Genomic DNA, 15,851 nt, shown 5'->3' on the forward strand with positions numbered 1-15,851 from the left:
TTAGTTTTGGGCACACGCTCTTGTAGTGGCCCCTCTTGTTGAACCTGAAACAGGTCACGTTTCTTGGTTCAATTATGGAGTTGATCTTCTGTAGGTCTTTTCTGCTGAAGTTATTCTTTCTCCTGGTCAACATCTTCCTTACCAAGTTCACCAGGTACTCTTCGTCTTCTGAATCTGGGTCAGACTCATCTTCAGGTTCAGACTTGGCCTTTGTTTTTTCCTTGGAGGAACCTGCAAACAAAGCGATATCTTTCTCGGTCTTGATGTTAGTTTGCTCGTGTAACTCAAGTTCGCAAAACAGCTCATCTAATTTTAACTTAGAAAGATTCTTCGAAATCTTGTAGGCATCAACGATGGATGCCCATAATGCATTTCGAGGAAATGCGTTTAGAGTGTACCTAATCAAATCACGATTCTCCATTTGGTGGTATATCGCGTGAAGTCCGTTGAGGATGTCGTTGATTCTTGCGTGGAGCTGACTTGCTGTTTCTCCTTCCTGTATTTTAATATTAAATAATCTATTTAGAAAAAGATCATGTTTAGTTACCTTGGCATCGCTTGCTCCTTCGTGTAGTTCGACGAGCTTGCCCCATAGTTCCTTCGCATTTTGGTGTGGGCCCACCCGGTTCAGCTCTTCCTTCGTCAACCTGCATTGTAGAGTGTTGAGTGCTTTGAAATCCGTCTGGGCTTTCTTCTTCATGTCCGGATTCCACTGTTCCGGGTCTAGTGGATTTTCGGAGTTGTCGACCGATGCCTTGTATCCTCTGGTGATGCTAAACCACTAGTCGAAGTCGGTCTTCAGATAGACCTCTATACGTTTCTTCTAGTAGGGGAAGTCGTCATCGTTGAACAGAGGTGGACGAACTGTGCTAAAACATTCGATTTGAGACATTGATTTTGCACACAAGGAGAGAAAAGGAAAATGAATCTCAAGACTTGGTCTTGGATTAGTAGTGCAAGATTAAATAAATAAAATAAAATCTGAATTGGTGTTGCACCAGTCCAGCTTACTTGCAACGAAATTTTTTTTTTCCAAAAAGGTAATGATACCAATTTGAATTATATCGTAAAACTGAAAACCGAAAGAAAGAAAAAAAAAACTTCACCCTCTTTGTCTGATTGGTGGTTGCACCAAATCAGAGCGATATCTGCTTTGGTACCACTTGTTGAATCATGAAAGCGCTAGAGGGGGGGGGGGGTGAATAGAGATAAAAAAAAATTCATAGTCGAGTGCATAGCGGAAAAGAAAAATAACAGTGCTAACAAGAATCGGTTTTACTTGGTTCGGAGCCTTCGTTGACTCCTACTCCAAGGCTCGCACTCGTTGAGTGTTTTCGTTGGGTAATTCACTAGCAGCTCATAAAAAAGGTACAAATGGAAGTACAAGAACTTTAAAGAAGAAATACCGACAACAATAAAAGAAAAAAACTTTTAGCGGCAGGTTGTCGGAGAAGCTTCGTAGCGTCGCAGGAGCACAACGCAGTAAAGCAGTCGTTGTAAGATGTTGGTGTATTTTGCTCCAGGGTAGACCTCCTTATATAGGACGCTCCGGGCGCCCGGATCCCTTCCGGGAGCTCGGACCATGATGTAGATTTGGCCAACCAGCGCGCTCCATGTTGCGATACGATAAGCCTTTGCCTTCTGAGCGCTCGAATCACCTTTCTCCAAAAAGTCCTTCTCCTGCAAGAAAATGTTAGTCCGAGGCAAAATAAAAGTTAAACTACCCTACAAAACAGAAGTTAGCACAATTATAATAAAAGAGTAGTAATTAGATTTCGTCTCACTAAGACCGGAATATAGTCACGATCTCAACTTAGATTCCCGAAATGGTTCCAAGTTTGATCGATGTCTACTGTTCCCTCGAACGGGGAATGTATCCTTACCAAGTCACTCCCCTCCAGTGACTTACCTTAACTTACCTACCAGACATTTGGACAGCCCGTCGGCTTGTCTGGACCTGCCAGACATCAGGTCAACCCGTCAACCTATTTGGACTTTGTACCAGCTATCAGGTTATCCCGTCGACCTAGCTAGACTTCGTGCCAAATATCCGGTGAACCCGTCGATCAGTCTGGACTTCGTGCCAGCTATCCGATTGACATGTCGACCTAGCTAGACTTCGTGCCAGACATCTAGTTAGCCCGTCGACTAGTCTGGGTTTCGTGTCAGCTATCCAGTCGGCTCGTCGACCTAGCTGGGCTTCTCTTGCACACTTAGTAAAAGTGTTAGATCACAATGAAACTAACTTAACCTACTTTGTAAAAAAACTTAAGGAAATAATTTTCTAAGTAAAGAAAAATATTTTATACTCCCCCTGAATTTATTACTCTCTCTTAATTTATTACTCCCATTTAGTTTATTACTCCCCCTTAATTTATTACTCCCCCTTAATTTATACTAGGGTTTGAGTATGTTAAAATGTGCAACATATTTTTAAGGTTCTTGCTCCCCTTAATCTAGCACTTTCTGGTTATCTTTGTTAGCAACAAGGTTTTTTTTTAAAATAATTTTTAAAAGATTTTTAAAATAACTTGTAAAACTGGTTCGTGTTAGCGTTGTGATTTTTAGTTTTCCGCTGCATACTCGCTTCAAATTTTTCGATCGCTATTCACCCCCCTCTAACGCCTTCCATGATCCAACATAGAATTCTGTAACCTTTTTGTCGATGATCTATTGATTATGTAGACGGCACAAGAAGTTGCTTCAGCCCAAAATTCAGCTAATAAATTTTTCTTTTTCAACATGCATCTGACCATGTCCATGATTGTCCTATTTTTTCTTTCCGCGACACCATTTTATTGTGATGTATACCGAGCTGTCAATTAATGTCTAATACCATGCTTTTGATAGAATTCTTCAAATAAAGAAGATAGAAATTCACCTTCTTTGTCACATCTCAGATTTTTTATTTGATAGACAAAAAAATTTTCCATTTGACTTTTGAAGATTTTAAAGTAAGAGAGAGCTTCTTATTTTTCTTTAACAAAATAAATCCAAGTTTTTTTTGGTGTAATCATCAACAAATAATAAAAAATATAAGTTACCTTCGAGAGATGGTACACACAAAGGTCCACAAAGATCTGTGTGGACAAGTTCCAAGGGTGAATGTGATTCCCACTTAGATTTAGATGAGAATGTCTCTCAATGTTGCTTTCCAAGCTGACACTCTTCATAGACTTCACTTATCCCATCAATTTTAGGAAGTCCTTGAACAATATTTTTGCTTGCTAACTCCTTCAAGCTTTGAAAATTCAGATGCCCAAATCTGTCATGCCAGTAACATAACAAGCAACATTTATAATATCAAGTTTGAGAGGAAATAAATTATTTGAGCCCAAATTGATCTTTGCTACATACTGATTTTTCTTCTTCATGGTGCAATGCTTATCAGCAAATTGAATATCAAAACCTTTTCTCAATAAATGACCAACACTAAGTAGATTACTCTGTAAACCAGGAATATAAAATACCTCAGACATTTTGTCAATTTTTCCATACTTTGTTTTGAAAGAGATTTCTCCTACTCCTTCAATTTTGTAGGACTTACCATCTCCAATAGTTACCTGCCCATGGTTAGCTTCTGCTAGGGTTGAAAATAAGCTTTTATTACTAGTCATATGTCGACTTGCACCGCTATCCAAATACCAAATATTTTCAATATTTCCATCACTAGGAATCAGTAAAGTTTCAGAATTTTGAGGTTCATTTTCATGTACTAATCCAGCTTCACGTTTTTTTTCTCAGAATATTTTTCCCAACAATCATTTATTTTATGTCCTGGCTTATGACAATAATGACATTTAATATAAGGTTTTGTACCTTTGTAATTTCCACGTTCTCTTCCTCTTTGGAAATTATAAGAAAATTGTCTCTCCTCTTTTTGAGACTTCTTTTCCATTTTCTTGTGACTGTTGGTAAGAAAATCTACCACTCCTTTGATTTCGACCTCTTCCACGTCCACGATAAGAGTCATGACCTCCCGTGGATGTGAATTGGGATTTCAAAGCTTGATTTGAAGTAGAGATAAGAGGACTTCGTTGAAGGATTCTAACCTCATGAGCTTCCAATCTTCCTTGTAAACTTTCCAAGGACATTAGTGAAATATCTTGTGATTCTTCAATAGGAACTACCACATGATCAAATTTTTTTGATAGACTTCGTAAGATTTTCTCCACTACCCTTTGAGCCTCATGATTTCTCCATTTGATGTCATTTGATTCACAATAGAACCGGTTTGTGTAAAGTACTCTGAAACTTTTTCATTGTCTTTCATCTCTAATTTTTCAAAATCTACTCGTAGAGATTGTAAGTGTAACTTTTTCACTTGGTATTGGCCGGAATAAGTTGTTTGTAGAATCTCCCATGCTCTTTGAGCACTCGTTGCTTTTGAAATCCTTTCATAAATTGAAATTTCAAGGGCTTGATAAATTTGAAAAAGAGTTTTTCTATCCTTTTACTTCTTATTCTTCGAAATATTTCTTTGTGGTTCGGTTAATTGATCTTCCTCCTCTGATACTCCTTCTTCAATAACACTCCATAAGTCTTGTAATTCAAGACATAACTTCATGAGAGTGCTCCAATAATAAAATTTTTCACCATTGAATCGAGGCACAAGAGAAACGAGATTGTTGGCCATCGCTCTGATACTAGATTGAAGAAAGATTAACTAAGGAACAAAGTATATTTAGAGGAGGGAGAAGATTAAGAGGAAGCCCAACTTTTTTAGTTTTTTTTACTAGCATATCTAAAACAATAGATGTTCTCTCCTTTTATACACTTTTGAATGGCTTGTAACACATACCAACATTAAAGAAGACATTAAAGACAACATTAATTTGTGACTCTTTGAAAACCAAAATTATTGTAGGAAATGAAGAATTTTGTTGGGAAGTTTTATTGTCACTTAATCTTCAACATGCAAGGAAGATGAAGATGAAAAGATTTTTTTTTGGAAGTTAATTACTTTGGTTTAATTAATCCGTCAATTATTGTCTTCTTAAGATGATGACCTAAGTTGTTGTTCAAGGTTCAAAGGTTGTGTTATTATTTATCTCTTCAATATTAAGAAATTTGATTTGGAAACTGCTTTCTCTACTTGATCTTTCATATTTCATGTGATGCTTATAGTCTTTGGTTGCATAATATTATCATAGATGGTCGGCCTCTCTAAACTTAACAATTCTGCAGAGTGACCTAATATTTGTTGCGAAACTTTCATATTACCTTCTACCTTTTGAAATCAAGAATTTTTACATATATGCATGATTTCTTGATAGACGATCTCGCTAACTGAGGTACTGCAAGAATAAAAAAAAGTACTGGTTAATGCATATTTGATTATGGGTTCATACTTGTCAGCATGAGAAGGACGAGCATATTTGCACGAGAGCGCCTAGATACGAGATTTCAAGATACGCTTCTCTAATAGGCTAATTCTGACTCCCACCCGTGAAAGAGAAGATTGTTTAAATACTTCACACCATGTTTTGATTTTTTTTTTTTTATTGTTTAATTCTGATTCCATATTTAAAAAAAAAAATTAACACCTAGATATATTTTGGCCGGTAATTTAATTAAAAATATTGATTAAATATAAATTGGCCGGTAAATTTTTAAAAATATTATTGATTAAATATGCATTTGACTGGTATTTTTTAAAAAAATTTATCAGTCATTTATTTTTAAAACTTATAGGCCAAACATATATTTGACTGTTATTTTTTAAACAAGTTTACCGGCCATTTGTGTAACCGGTAATTATTTTAAAAAATATTGGTCATTATTTTGGTTGCTAATCTCTCTTTTTTCCCCCTTAGTGAATAACATTCGATATGAAGTATGTGTTTTAAATATTATTTTTAAATGAGGCACATTTTATGATAATGAAAAATAAATGACCCTCTTTTGACCATTTACTTTTGCATATTTTCCTTTTAATATACATCCATTTAAACTCAACTAAAAAATAATATTTTCCTTATCAATTCACTAAAAAATTTAAAAAAATATTGTAATTTGATCATATTACAACCACTTCCTAATTAAGTTAATACAAAGACTACTATTTAGTTGTAAGATCAAGCTTAATGCTACCAAAACTCAACTAATTGATACCTAACAAAAAAAACATTCTAATTCTTTAATTAAATAATAACCCCAAAAAGTCATCAAAGATGCAACATAAACAATATTATAATAATTATTATTACATTTTAAAATAAATCTTATGTACTATTCAAATATTTTACAACACACCTAAGTACAAATTTACCTAAATCTAGTCATTAATTAACTAAACACACATCAATTATGGTGATTATATATAATTATAGGGCAATTGGAATAGTCAAGTTCCTTCCCAAATTTGACTTGTAAACCACATAATTACCTTTTTGACTTTTGATTAACTCTAATGATCAAGTGGCAAATGACAAACCTAATCTTCAGCTACTTCCCGTTTTTGTTCTAACTCTAGATTTTGTTCATCCTCTTTTAGTATTTTCCATGTGAGCATATGAACACACGTGGCTTGAATATATAAAGCCACGTGTGTGTATATATCCTTTCAATTTCCACCTAAATAGAAATAACATAAAGTATTAGTAATCATATGATTAGTTAGATAATTAGGAGGATGTTAATATTTGTTTAACATATACAAATTCAATTAAACAACTAAATTTATATATATATATATAGAGAGAGAGAGAGAGAGAGAGATCTTCTCCTGCGGTACATTTCTTACGATTTTGGTGCGGTAGAAGTGATTTGGCATTCCACGTCAAAGCCAAAAAAAATAAAAAAACGCACGCTGCGGACTTGCTTCCTGATCGGTCTGGTGACCGATCAGGGAACCTCCTGATCGGTAGACCGATCAGGGAACGCTTCTCCTGGCGTTTGCCGGTGATCGGCGTTTGACGCTGGAGGAACACCCCTCGGCCGGATCACAATCGGATTCCGGCCGAATCGCGGCCGGATTCCGGCCAGATGGCTGCCGGAATCAGGTCGTCTGCGCCGCGACGCTAGCAGACGCAACGCTGCCTATTTTGGCCGCGATCCGGCCGGATTGCGACCGGATTCCGGCCGGATCGCGGCCAGAATCGGCAGTGTTGTGGCGAGGTCGGGTCGGCGAAGAAGACGAGAAGAGAGATGATGCCGCGTTTTTTTTTTTTTGGCTTTGACGTGGAATGCCAACTCATCTCTACCGTAGTAAAACCGCAAGAATTACATCGCAGCATAAAATTTCTATATATATATATATATATATATATATATATATATAATCAAATAAATTAAGGAACCAGCTCAAATTAAGTCGAACAAAACTCATTCTATATTTGATACCCAAAATACCCCTATATTTGGAATAGCATCGACTAAAGTATTTCATCTCCACCTTGAAGCAGCTTTGTTCATACTCGTACCTGCCTCAGGATAAAGCATAGAAGGGTATTTAAGGTATCAAATTATGAGTGAGACGATTATTTTGATAATTGTCTCCTTTTAATTTTCTGTTAAAAAAAATAAGTCAGTCTAGAATAATAATTTTAATAACTTCGTATTTTAAGTTCAACTTATCTTTGGAGGCCTAATTATCTATTCTATTCATGGAGTCCTAATTATCTAAATTAATCACATAATTATTACTAATCACTTATCCATGTTAATTTCTAATTAGTCAACACTCAAAACCGCTATAAAATCCCACCACCAGCTCCGCAACCGATTTCCTCATCCTTTCTTTCCTCTTCCTCTCCGTCTCTCCCTCCATTAATCTCGCTTAATTAGCTTTTCCATTGTGAGTTTAACCATGATTTTCCACCATTTTTCTTAATTAATTATAGTGTAAATGATGGATTAGTTAATTAAGGCATGTTTGGTTTGTTGCAGGGGAGGCGATGGTGAGATCGCCGGCGAGGGACGAGGCGGCGGGCGCCGCCGTAAAGAAGGGGCCGTGGACGCCGGAGGAGGACCAGAAGCTGGCCGAGTACTTGGAGAAGCACGGCCGCGGGAGCTGGCAGCGGATCCCCAAGCTCGCCGGCCTCAACCGCTGCGGCAAGAGCTGCCGGCTCCGCTGGACCAACTACCTCCGGCCGGACATCAAGCGCGGAAAGTTCACCGACGAGGAGGAGCAGCTCATCATCCGCCTCCATTCCCTCCTCGGAAACAAGTAATTCGTCGATTCTAAACCAGAAAATTTCGATCTTTGATCGACGGAGTTGTTCAATTTATAGTCGCGCGATCGATTTTCAGGTGGTCGTCGATCGCCGCGAAGATGCCGGGAAGGACCGACAACGAGATCAAGAACTACTGGAACACGCACCTGAGGAAGAAGCTCCTGCGGATGGGCATCGATCCGGTGACTCACCGCCCGGCGCCGGCGAATCTCAATCTGCTTTCCAGCTTACTCTGCCCCAGCGCCGCCACCCACTTGGGCAATGCTCTCGATCCTCAAGTAGACGTAGCTCACCTCCTCAAACTGCAGCTGCTGCAGAGCATCCTCCAGCTTCTCACAGGCAGCAGCGCCACCTTCCCCGTCGCCGCTGCCGCCGCCATCGCCGCCGCCCCAAACGCAAACTTGCTCGATCTGCAGAGATCAATTAATATTCCACTGGGCAGCACTAACCACAGCATGAACAGTTTGCCCATGGACGAGGAGGCGAGCATGGAGATCAGCAGCACAAACTCTTTTCCGGCGCCGGCGCCGGCGCCGGAGCCGGCGGAGAATTCGAGCACTGACGCAACTGGTGAGGCCTGGGAAGACAGTGATTTCTGGAAAGACATAATAGAGTAAGATATTACACTTGTGTTTACTAATTTTTCTTCCCTTTTTCATTATGATGCAACACTTAAATTACGTATAATAAATCTTTTTTGAAACTCTACATTGATGGAAAATTAGTGCACCGGACTATCCTTTATGATTATTAGCAGTAAACACTGACTAAAGAACCCTAATTTTTCTTGTTTGCAGTCAAATGGCATGGCCAGATGAACCCTAGAAGAAGAATTATTCATGGATTGGCGAAAGCATTGTGCGTGATTAATATTGTAAAACAAAAACATTTCTGAACATTAGATTTTTTTTGTTTATGTGTAAACAATATGTTGATGTAAACAGTTGAATAAAGAGTGGTTCTTTTTTTCAGAAAATGAAAAGGGTGTTCGTATATAATTATCTATATGGATTACAAGTACACCTCTCCCATTAAAAGTACACCTCCATTTAATATCCCAAATATCTTTCTACGCTCAACTTTAGAATAGCTCGCATTGATCAATTAATTTAGGATAAATTTAATTAAAGTTGTATTATACTGGAGCAGCTAACCTTGAGCTTTGACCAAAATTTCACCAATTAAAGTAGTTTTTGTCAAAGTTTTAGTTAAAGCTGAAAATAATATTTCATCCATAATTTGATACTTGAAATACTTTTCAACTCGAGTAAAAAAATGATATCATTCAATCCAAATGATTCAATATCGTGAAATATAAAATATAAACTAATAAATTATAAAGAGCATTTTGTCTTAAAAAAAATATCCATACAAGTATCAATAGGAACAAAAACACTTTTCTATGCACGTTATGCCTGAGTCATTTTAATCAAAATTGTACCACCTTATAGATAATATTGTTATGAAGGCACGAGCAGCTTTACCAAAGCTGTATCCCTTTGAAACAAATTTGATCAAAATTGCACCACCATATGAAGTGATCAAATTGCACCACCGATATAGTAATGCAATTAAAATTTAAATATTAATAGCAATAATATTCGATTTCTAAATATACATAAGTTGTGTTTGAGATTTACCAAGAAGACGAACTAGAAGGGAAAAGGGTGTATCTTTAAAATTAATGAGGCGAAATTTGAACACCTAAATTGTCAAAAAAAAAAAAAATTGCACCATTTTATAATAATTTTTTTTATTAATGTTGCTCCAACAAGCAGGTAAAAAATCACTTCAAAATATATAGAATATAAAGTGATATTTTTATATCAAAATTATAAGTGACGTATTGTACGTTTTGATAAATTGTAAAAGAGGAGTACTTTTTGACAATATAAATAAAAAAAAGAATGTCGTTTTAAAGAGATATATCAGTAAGAGGATACATAAAAAATAATAATAATAAAAAAAAAGAAAGTAGATATCAAAATGATAAGCATGGTAGTTGTTAGTTGGAGCTGAGACTGACTGCACCTTCCGTGAAGGAAACAACAAACAAGTTAAAAGAGATCCTTTGACTCATCAATCATAAAAATAATAATAATAATAATAATTATTATTATTATTATTATTATTATTAAATAATAAATACAAAAATAAAAAATCTAAGCAAGAAATTAAAAGTAGTGTGTAAGTCTCCATCTGAGTGTCCTTTGTAAGCTAAGTCAGTTTATATGGCAAAAGAATCCATTGCTTCACACTTGAATGTAGCTTGTTCCACAAGGGACATAGAAATAAGATAGAATACGGGACAGAGTAGCTAAACCATGCCACCTGTAAGAAACAAACACCCACCTAACAATGGAGAAGAATAGGGTTTCAAAGCCCTCCATTTGCTTAATTAGTGCAATGGTAAAATATCTAAGAGAATAAATTAAATAAGAGGATGAATTCGAATGTTAATAGGAATTAATATTCTAAAAATCGATCACTCAATATGCATGAATTATATTGTGAATTTATTCGGAAAGTGAAATAGGAAAAAAGACGGTCTACTTTTAAAATTAATCAAGGGTGAAATCTAGACACCTGAATTGTTGTTAAAAAGGTAAAAAAAAAGTAGGGTTTCAAAACCTGAACCGACGTACATAAACGGCTGCAACTAGTTTATTTTACTAGTGCCCTATGCTGCGTAAATTTGATACCAAAACAGATATTGATGTAGAAGATGAACAGGACTCCAAGTTGAAGATTGTCAAAGCTGGAAGCTCTGACCCGGCCTACGCAAATAAGAGAACATTAGAGGGTGTTTATTTAGCCTTTATAAGTCTAGGCTGCTGCCCCATGAGCTTGGTGTGGTTGTAAGAGAAAAAAAAAATAAAAAATAATTGCATTTCGCCTTTTGTCGTGGTTGTAAGAGAAAAAAAAAAATTAATTGTATTTCGCCTTTTTTTTTTTTTTTTTTTTTTTTTTTTACAAAAGGTGAATACGTTCGGCCCGAGCGCCCCTTCCAGTCTGTCCTAAGGCTAACACGGAGGAGATAAATCACGGGCGGCTACTAGTCTTTGGAATAGTGACTAGCACATAAGGGAGGTATTTACCTCGGCTTTATCGAGATTCGAACCACATACCTCATTGTGACAACACCTCATGCGCTAGCCACTAGACCCATCTGAGTAGGTCTCATAGGTTTTGAGTGCATTTCGCCTTTTTGCCACTTGGTGTGGTGGTAAGAAACAGTGTACATTTCCAAACAATCAAAAATAATTCCTATGTAAAGCATACTATCGATGATTGAACTACGGGTGAAATTAAGTGTGACGTTAGGAATAACCACACTTCTTGGTTGACGGAATGTAGAACCGGAACGTTTACATTCACTAGGTAGATCAATATATGTCCTTTGGGAGTAACCTTATTCCAAAGTGTAGAACTCAGGGGCCGAAGTTGAGGGGGAATTTAGTTCGAGTAGGGCAAGAAACTCGGGTGTTCGAGTTGGAGGAGGAAGTCCGAAGTTCAAGCCGACGAAGAAAGCTACGTCGAATACTTGGGAAACAATTATGTGATTGCACATGTAAATTTGCCTATCATTCATTCTAATCATTCTCTAGTAGGATCGATATTCCGGGCCGCATAGTTTGTAGAATCGCGATTCTACGAAGAATCGATTTAGGATCAGGATCGGATCAGTCAGGATCGGATCGTAGAATCGTACGATCCTATCAAAAACCTTTAAAATCTTATCATACATAATTAATAATTAGAAAAAATACCTAAAAACTCATTTATATATAAATAACTTACTAATTTTGTATATATATATACTCAATACCTCAAATTACATTACTACATGTACAAATTTAAATTAACTTGTAATTCAACTATCATTCTCGTATAGTAATAATATTTATATTTTCATACCATAAAATGAAATAATATAAAATTTCTATTAACACAATAATAATAATACATTCAATGTCGAAAATATTTTCTTGATTTATAAGATAATTCAATTTAAAGGTTAACAAAGCACCTGACGTATATAACAGAAGCTATTGAATCCTTTGATTAAAATATGAACGTCGGAAATAATTTTCTAAAGATTGGTTAATGCCATAAAATACTAAACAATAGGCATCCAAAAACTCATTATTTTGGAGAAAGGAAATGATAGAATATTATTGATAAAAAAAATTAACTCAAAAATAATTAAACATTTGTTTAAATAATTTAAAACCCTAATAAGATGAAAAAAAAGATAAAATTTTTTAGGCATTCGAAAAGGATTTAAATGATATTTTTTGGATTTGAAATAGGATGGTTAAGGATAAACTTTGAAATTTATTAAAGATCTCTGAACGAGCTTTGATTTGATATATTATAGGCCCCGTGGTTCAATCCGAGTCAAAAGTTATGACCTCTCAAAGCTTCCACTGATCCTGCTCTGATTCGGCTCCAATCCTCTTCTTATCCCACCGATTCTGTTCCGATCCTACCGATCCTGTTACGATCCTACTGTAAAAATGATTCTGCACGATCTTGGATCGATTTTGAATTTTCGGATCGTAGGATCGTACGATCCTATGATCCGGATCGTGATTTTACAAACTATAATCCGAGGTATCACTGTCATCCCAAGTTGAAAATTTTAGAGATTCAACGAAGAAGAGGCGAAGATTGTTTATGCAGCGCGTTAGAACTACTACTCTCGCCTAGTTGCCTTAAAGTTCAAGCAGACAAACATGAATTGAATATTATTTTTGAAAAACAACATGCTCATTAAAGTGGGCTGAAATGTAAATCATCGACAAGTCCAAATGTTATAGCACTTTCAGTTAAAACTGTTATATATTATAAACAAAATGCAATTGTTTGGTTAAAATTAATAATCACATATAAGTTTTCTTTTACAATGCTTGTAAAGCATTGTTAATCATCCCAACTGTTCCTAATCTCGCAGGTAATCTGGTTCATGAGGCTATAAATCTCGGCTGTCCGTGGATGCGATCGATCTCCACAGACGAACACGTGTACATTACCTCTCCCTCCTACCCAGCTGCAGCCAGGCCTTTTCCTCAGCCCCTTACGCCACGCCTCGTTATCTTCCTGTGTTTCGATCTCACCGTATACGTGGCCGGAAGATTTGTGAGCCGAAGGATTTAGTGGGCCCATCCACAGAAGCCTCCTCGTGGCTGTCCCACCAACGGTCTTCTCGCTCGCGATAAAGCACGTGCCCAACAACAACCCCCACGCCTCCGCCGCCGGCGCCGCTGAGGCGAGCTGTTCCGCCGCATCGAACCGCCCGGCACGGACCAGCATCCCCACCACGCACGCCAGGTGTTCCGGCCCAGCCGGGATCTCTTGCTCCGCCATGAACCGCAGCACCTCCTCCGCCCGGTCCACCATCCCGGCGTGGTCGCAGGCCGTCAGGGCCCCCAGGCACGTGACCGCGTCCGGCTCCGCTTTCCCTCGCATCGCCTCGAATAGCCGCAGCGCCTCCGCCGCCCGCCCATGGTGCGCCAGCCCCATCACTATCGCGTTCCAAGACACCACGTCGTGCTTCGCCGGCAGCTCCTCGAACGCCCGCCGCGCGCCATCCATGTCGCCGCTCTTTGCGTACATCGAGACGAGGGCATTACGGAGCACCGGATCGGCCGCCGGATTCACCTTCGTCACCAGCCCGTGCACCTGCTCGCCGATCTCCAGGCGGGCAACAGATCCAACGGCCCCCAGCAGCGAGGCGAGCGCGTAGTCCCCCGGGGCGAACCCGTCGGCGCGCGACTCCGCCAGAGCCGCAAATGCCTCCTCCATCCGCTCGTTACGGACGAGGCCCGAGATCAGGGCGGTCCACGCGGTGGCGTCGCGCTGCGGCATTCTGTCGAACAGCCTCCGCGCCTCCTCCACTTCCCCGGCGTTGAAGTACGCCGAGATCACTGTCGTCCACGTCACCATCATCGTGATCCACGACATCCGTCTGGTATCGACGGCGATTTCGTCGAACAGGCGCCGAACTTCTTCCAGTCGCCCGATCCGAGCGTACCCCTCGATCATCGAGTTCCAGCAGACGGCGTCGCGAGCGTCAGCCCCGCCGTCGAACAGGTGGCGCGCACAGTCCATGTGCCCGAACCGAGAGTACATATGGATCAAACCCTTCGTCAACCTCCCGTCGCCGAAGTCCTCCTCGCCCGTCCCCTGCACCAGCAAGTGCGCGTGAACCTGCTTCCCCAGGAGGGGGAAACCCAGCCCGGCGCAGGCGTAGATCAACGAGAGCATCGTCTCCTCGTTGGGCTTCACACCGTCCGCCGTCCGCTTCATCTCTAAGAACAGCGCCACCGCCTCGTGGTGGAACCCATTCCACGCGAATCCTCCGATCATCGCCGTCCAGCATACCACATTGCGCTCGGGAATCATCCCCCGGAACAGATCGTACGCTTCCCAAATCTTCCCCTCTCGGCCGTACCCGGAGATCACCGACGTCCACGACACCACGTTGGAGGAACCCTGCTCCACCATCTCCTCGAACAGGCTTCGGGCTTCCGGCATGCGCCCCCTCTCGGCGTACCCGGCGAGTAGCGCGTTTCCGGAGGCGGCGTTTCGGTGGGGCATTTCGTCGAATAGATTGCGGGCGCTCGCGAGGTCCCCGGTCCGGACCAGAGCGGAGAGCATGGCGTTGTAGGAGATCACGTTTCGTTCTGGCATGGCGGAGAAGAGCGCACGGGCTTCCTCGATCCGCCCGTCGCGGGCGAGCGCGCAGAGGGCGGAAGTGTAGGAGACAACGTTGCGGGACGGCATCCTGTAGAAGACGTCAAGGGCGGCGGTAGCGGATCCGGCGTATAGGTGAGCGGAGATAAGGGCGTTCCAAGTGACGACGTTGCGGCGGGGCATGAGGTCGAAGAGAGCGACGGCCTCCGGGAGGAAGCCAGCGCGGGCGAAGCGGGAGATGGCGGCGGTCCAGCGGACGACGGCGGTGGGATCGTGGGCAGAGCTTTCGAGGATGCAACGGGCTTCCGGGAGGTCGTTGCGGCGCAAACATTGTAGGAGGGGTAGGTCGCCGGAAAGGGCGGCGGCGGACGGCCGGAAGCGGCATGGGGGCATCAATCTCTTCGCAGCAGAAAACAGAGATGAGGCGCCAGTTTACAATCCTTTTTCCTTTTTCCTTTTTTAGAAAAATGATGTCGCTAAATATATATTTTTTTAATTATAACGAAGATTTAAACAAGCTAATAAATATTAAGCAGGTAAATGAACCAAAGTAAATTTGATATTCATTAAAACATTTATTTATATTTTAAATTAAAAACGAATTTGAATAATTTATTAAATAAAATAAATATGCGTTATGTTTATTGATGTTTTATGAATAAAGATTTTGAATTGTTGTTATATTCATTAATAATTATTTATTAAAATTTATAAATAAATAAATAAATAAACAAGTTTATAATATAAACGCACTAATTAATCAAAATTTTAAACAATCAAATAACTTTTAAAATTTTATAACTTGAATAATTATTTGGACGAGTTTATTCATTTTAGGCTTAGTTTAGTTTGCTTTAGCACTTGTGTTTTTTTGATCCCGTAGAGTTTGGATGCTTGTAGCCAATGCTCCTTGTATGTTGGTGGATGATTGCTTCTTGTGTTCTCACTATCAAATAGTGTGATTTCGTGCCCAAG

At 39.6% G+C, this 15,851-nt stretch overlaps 2 protein-coding genes across 2 annotated transcripts; one reads left to right on the top strand and one right to left on the bottom strand.

Annotated features, from left to right (window-relative positions):
* The first annotated feature begins 7,730 nt into the window (after positions 1 to 7,730).
* LOC121977891 (transcription repressor MYB6-like) lies at positions 7,731 to 9,146 on the top strand. The gene is made up of 4 exons (XM_042530297.1): positions 7,731 to 7,798; positions 7,891 to 8,170; positions 8,254 to 8,790; positions 8,975 to 9,146. The coding sequence occupies exons 2-4, from the start codon at positions 7,899 to 7,901 to the stop codon at positions 9,000 to 9,002; spliced, it is 837 nt and encodes a 278-aa protein (XP_042386231.1). The 5' UTR covers positions 7,731 to 7,798; positions 7,891 to 7,898; the 3' UTR covers positions 9,003 to 9,146.
* A 3,818-nt stretch (positions 9,147 to 12,964) lies between these two features.
* LOC121976272 (pentatricopeptide repeat-containing protein At1g32415, mitochondrial-like) lies at positions 12,965 to 15,355 on the bottom strand. The gene has a single exon (XM_042528369.1). The coding sequence runs from the start codon at positions 15,267 to 15,269 to the stop codon at positions 13,104 to 13,106; it is 2,166 nt and encodes a 721-aa protein (XP_042384303.1). The 5' UTR covers positions 15,270 to 15,355; the 3' UTR covers positions 12,965 to 13,103.
* Positions 15,356 to 15,851: the final 496 nt, after the last annotated feature.

The sequence above is a fragment of the Zingiber officinale genome, chromosome 4B (assembly GCF_018446385.1).
Source record: "Zingiber officinale cultivar Zhangliang chromosome 4B, Zo_v1.1, whole genome shotgun sequence".
Taxonomy (NCBI): domain Eukaryota; kingdom Viridiplantae; phylum Streptophyta; class Magnoliopsida; order Zingiberales; family Zingiberaceae; genus Zingiber; species Zingiber officinale.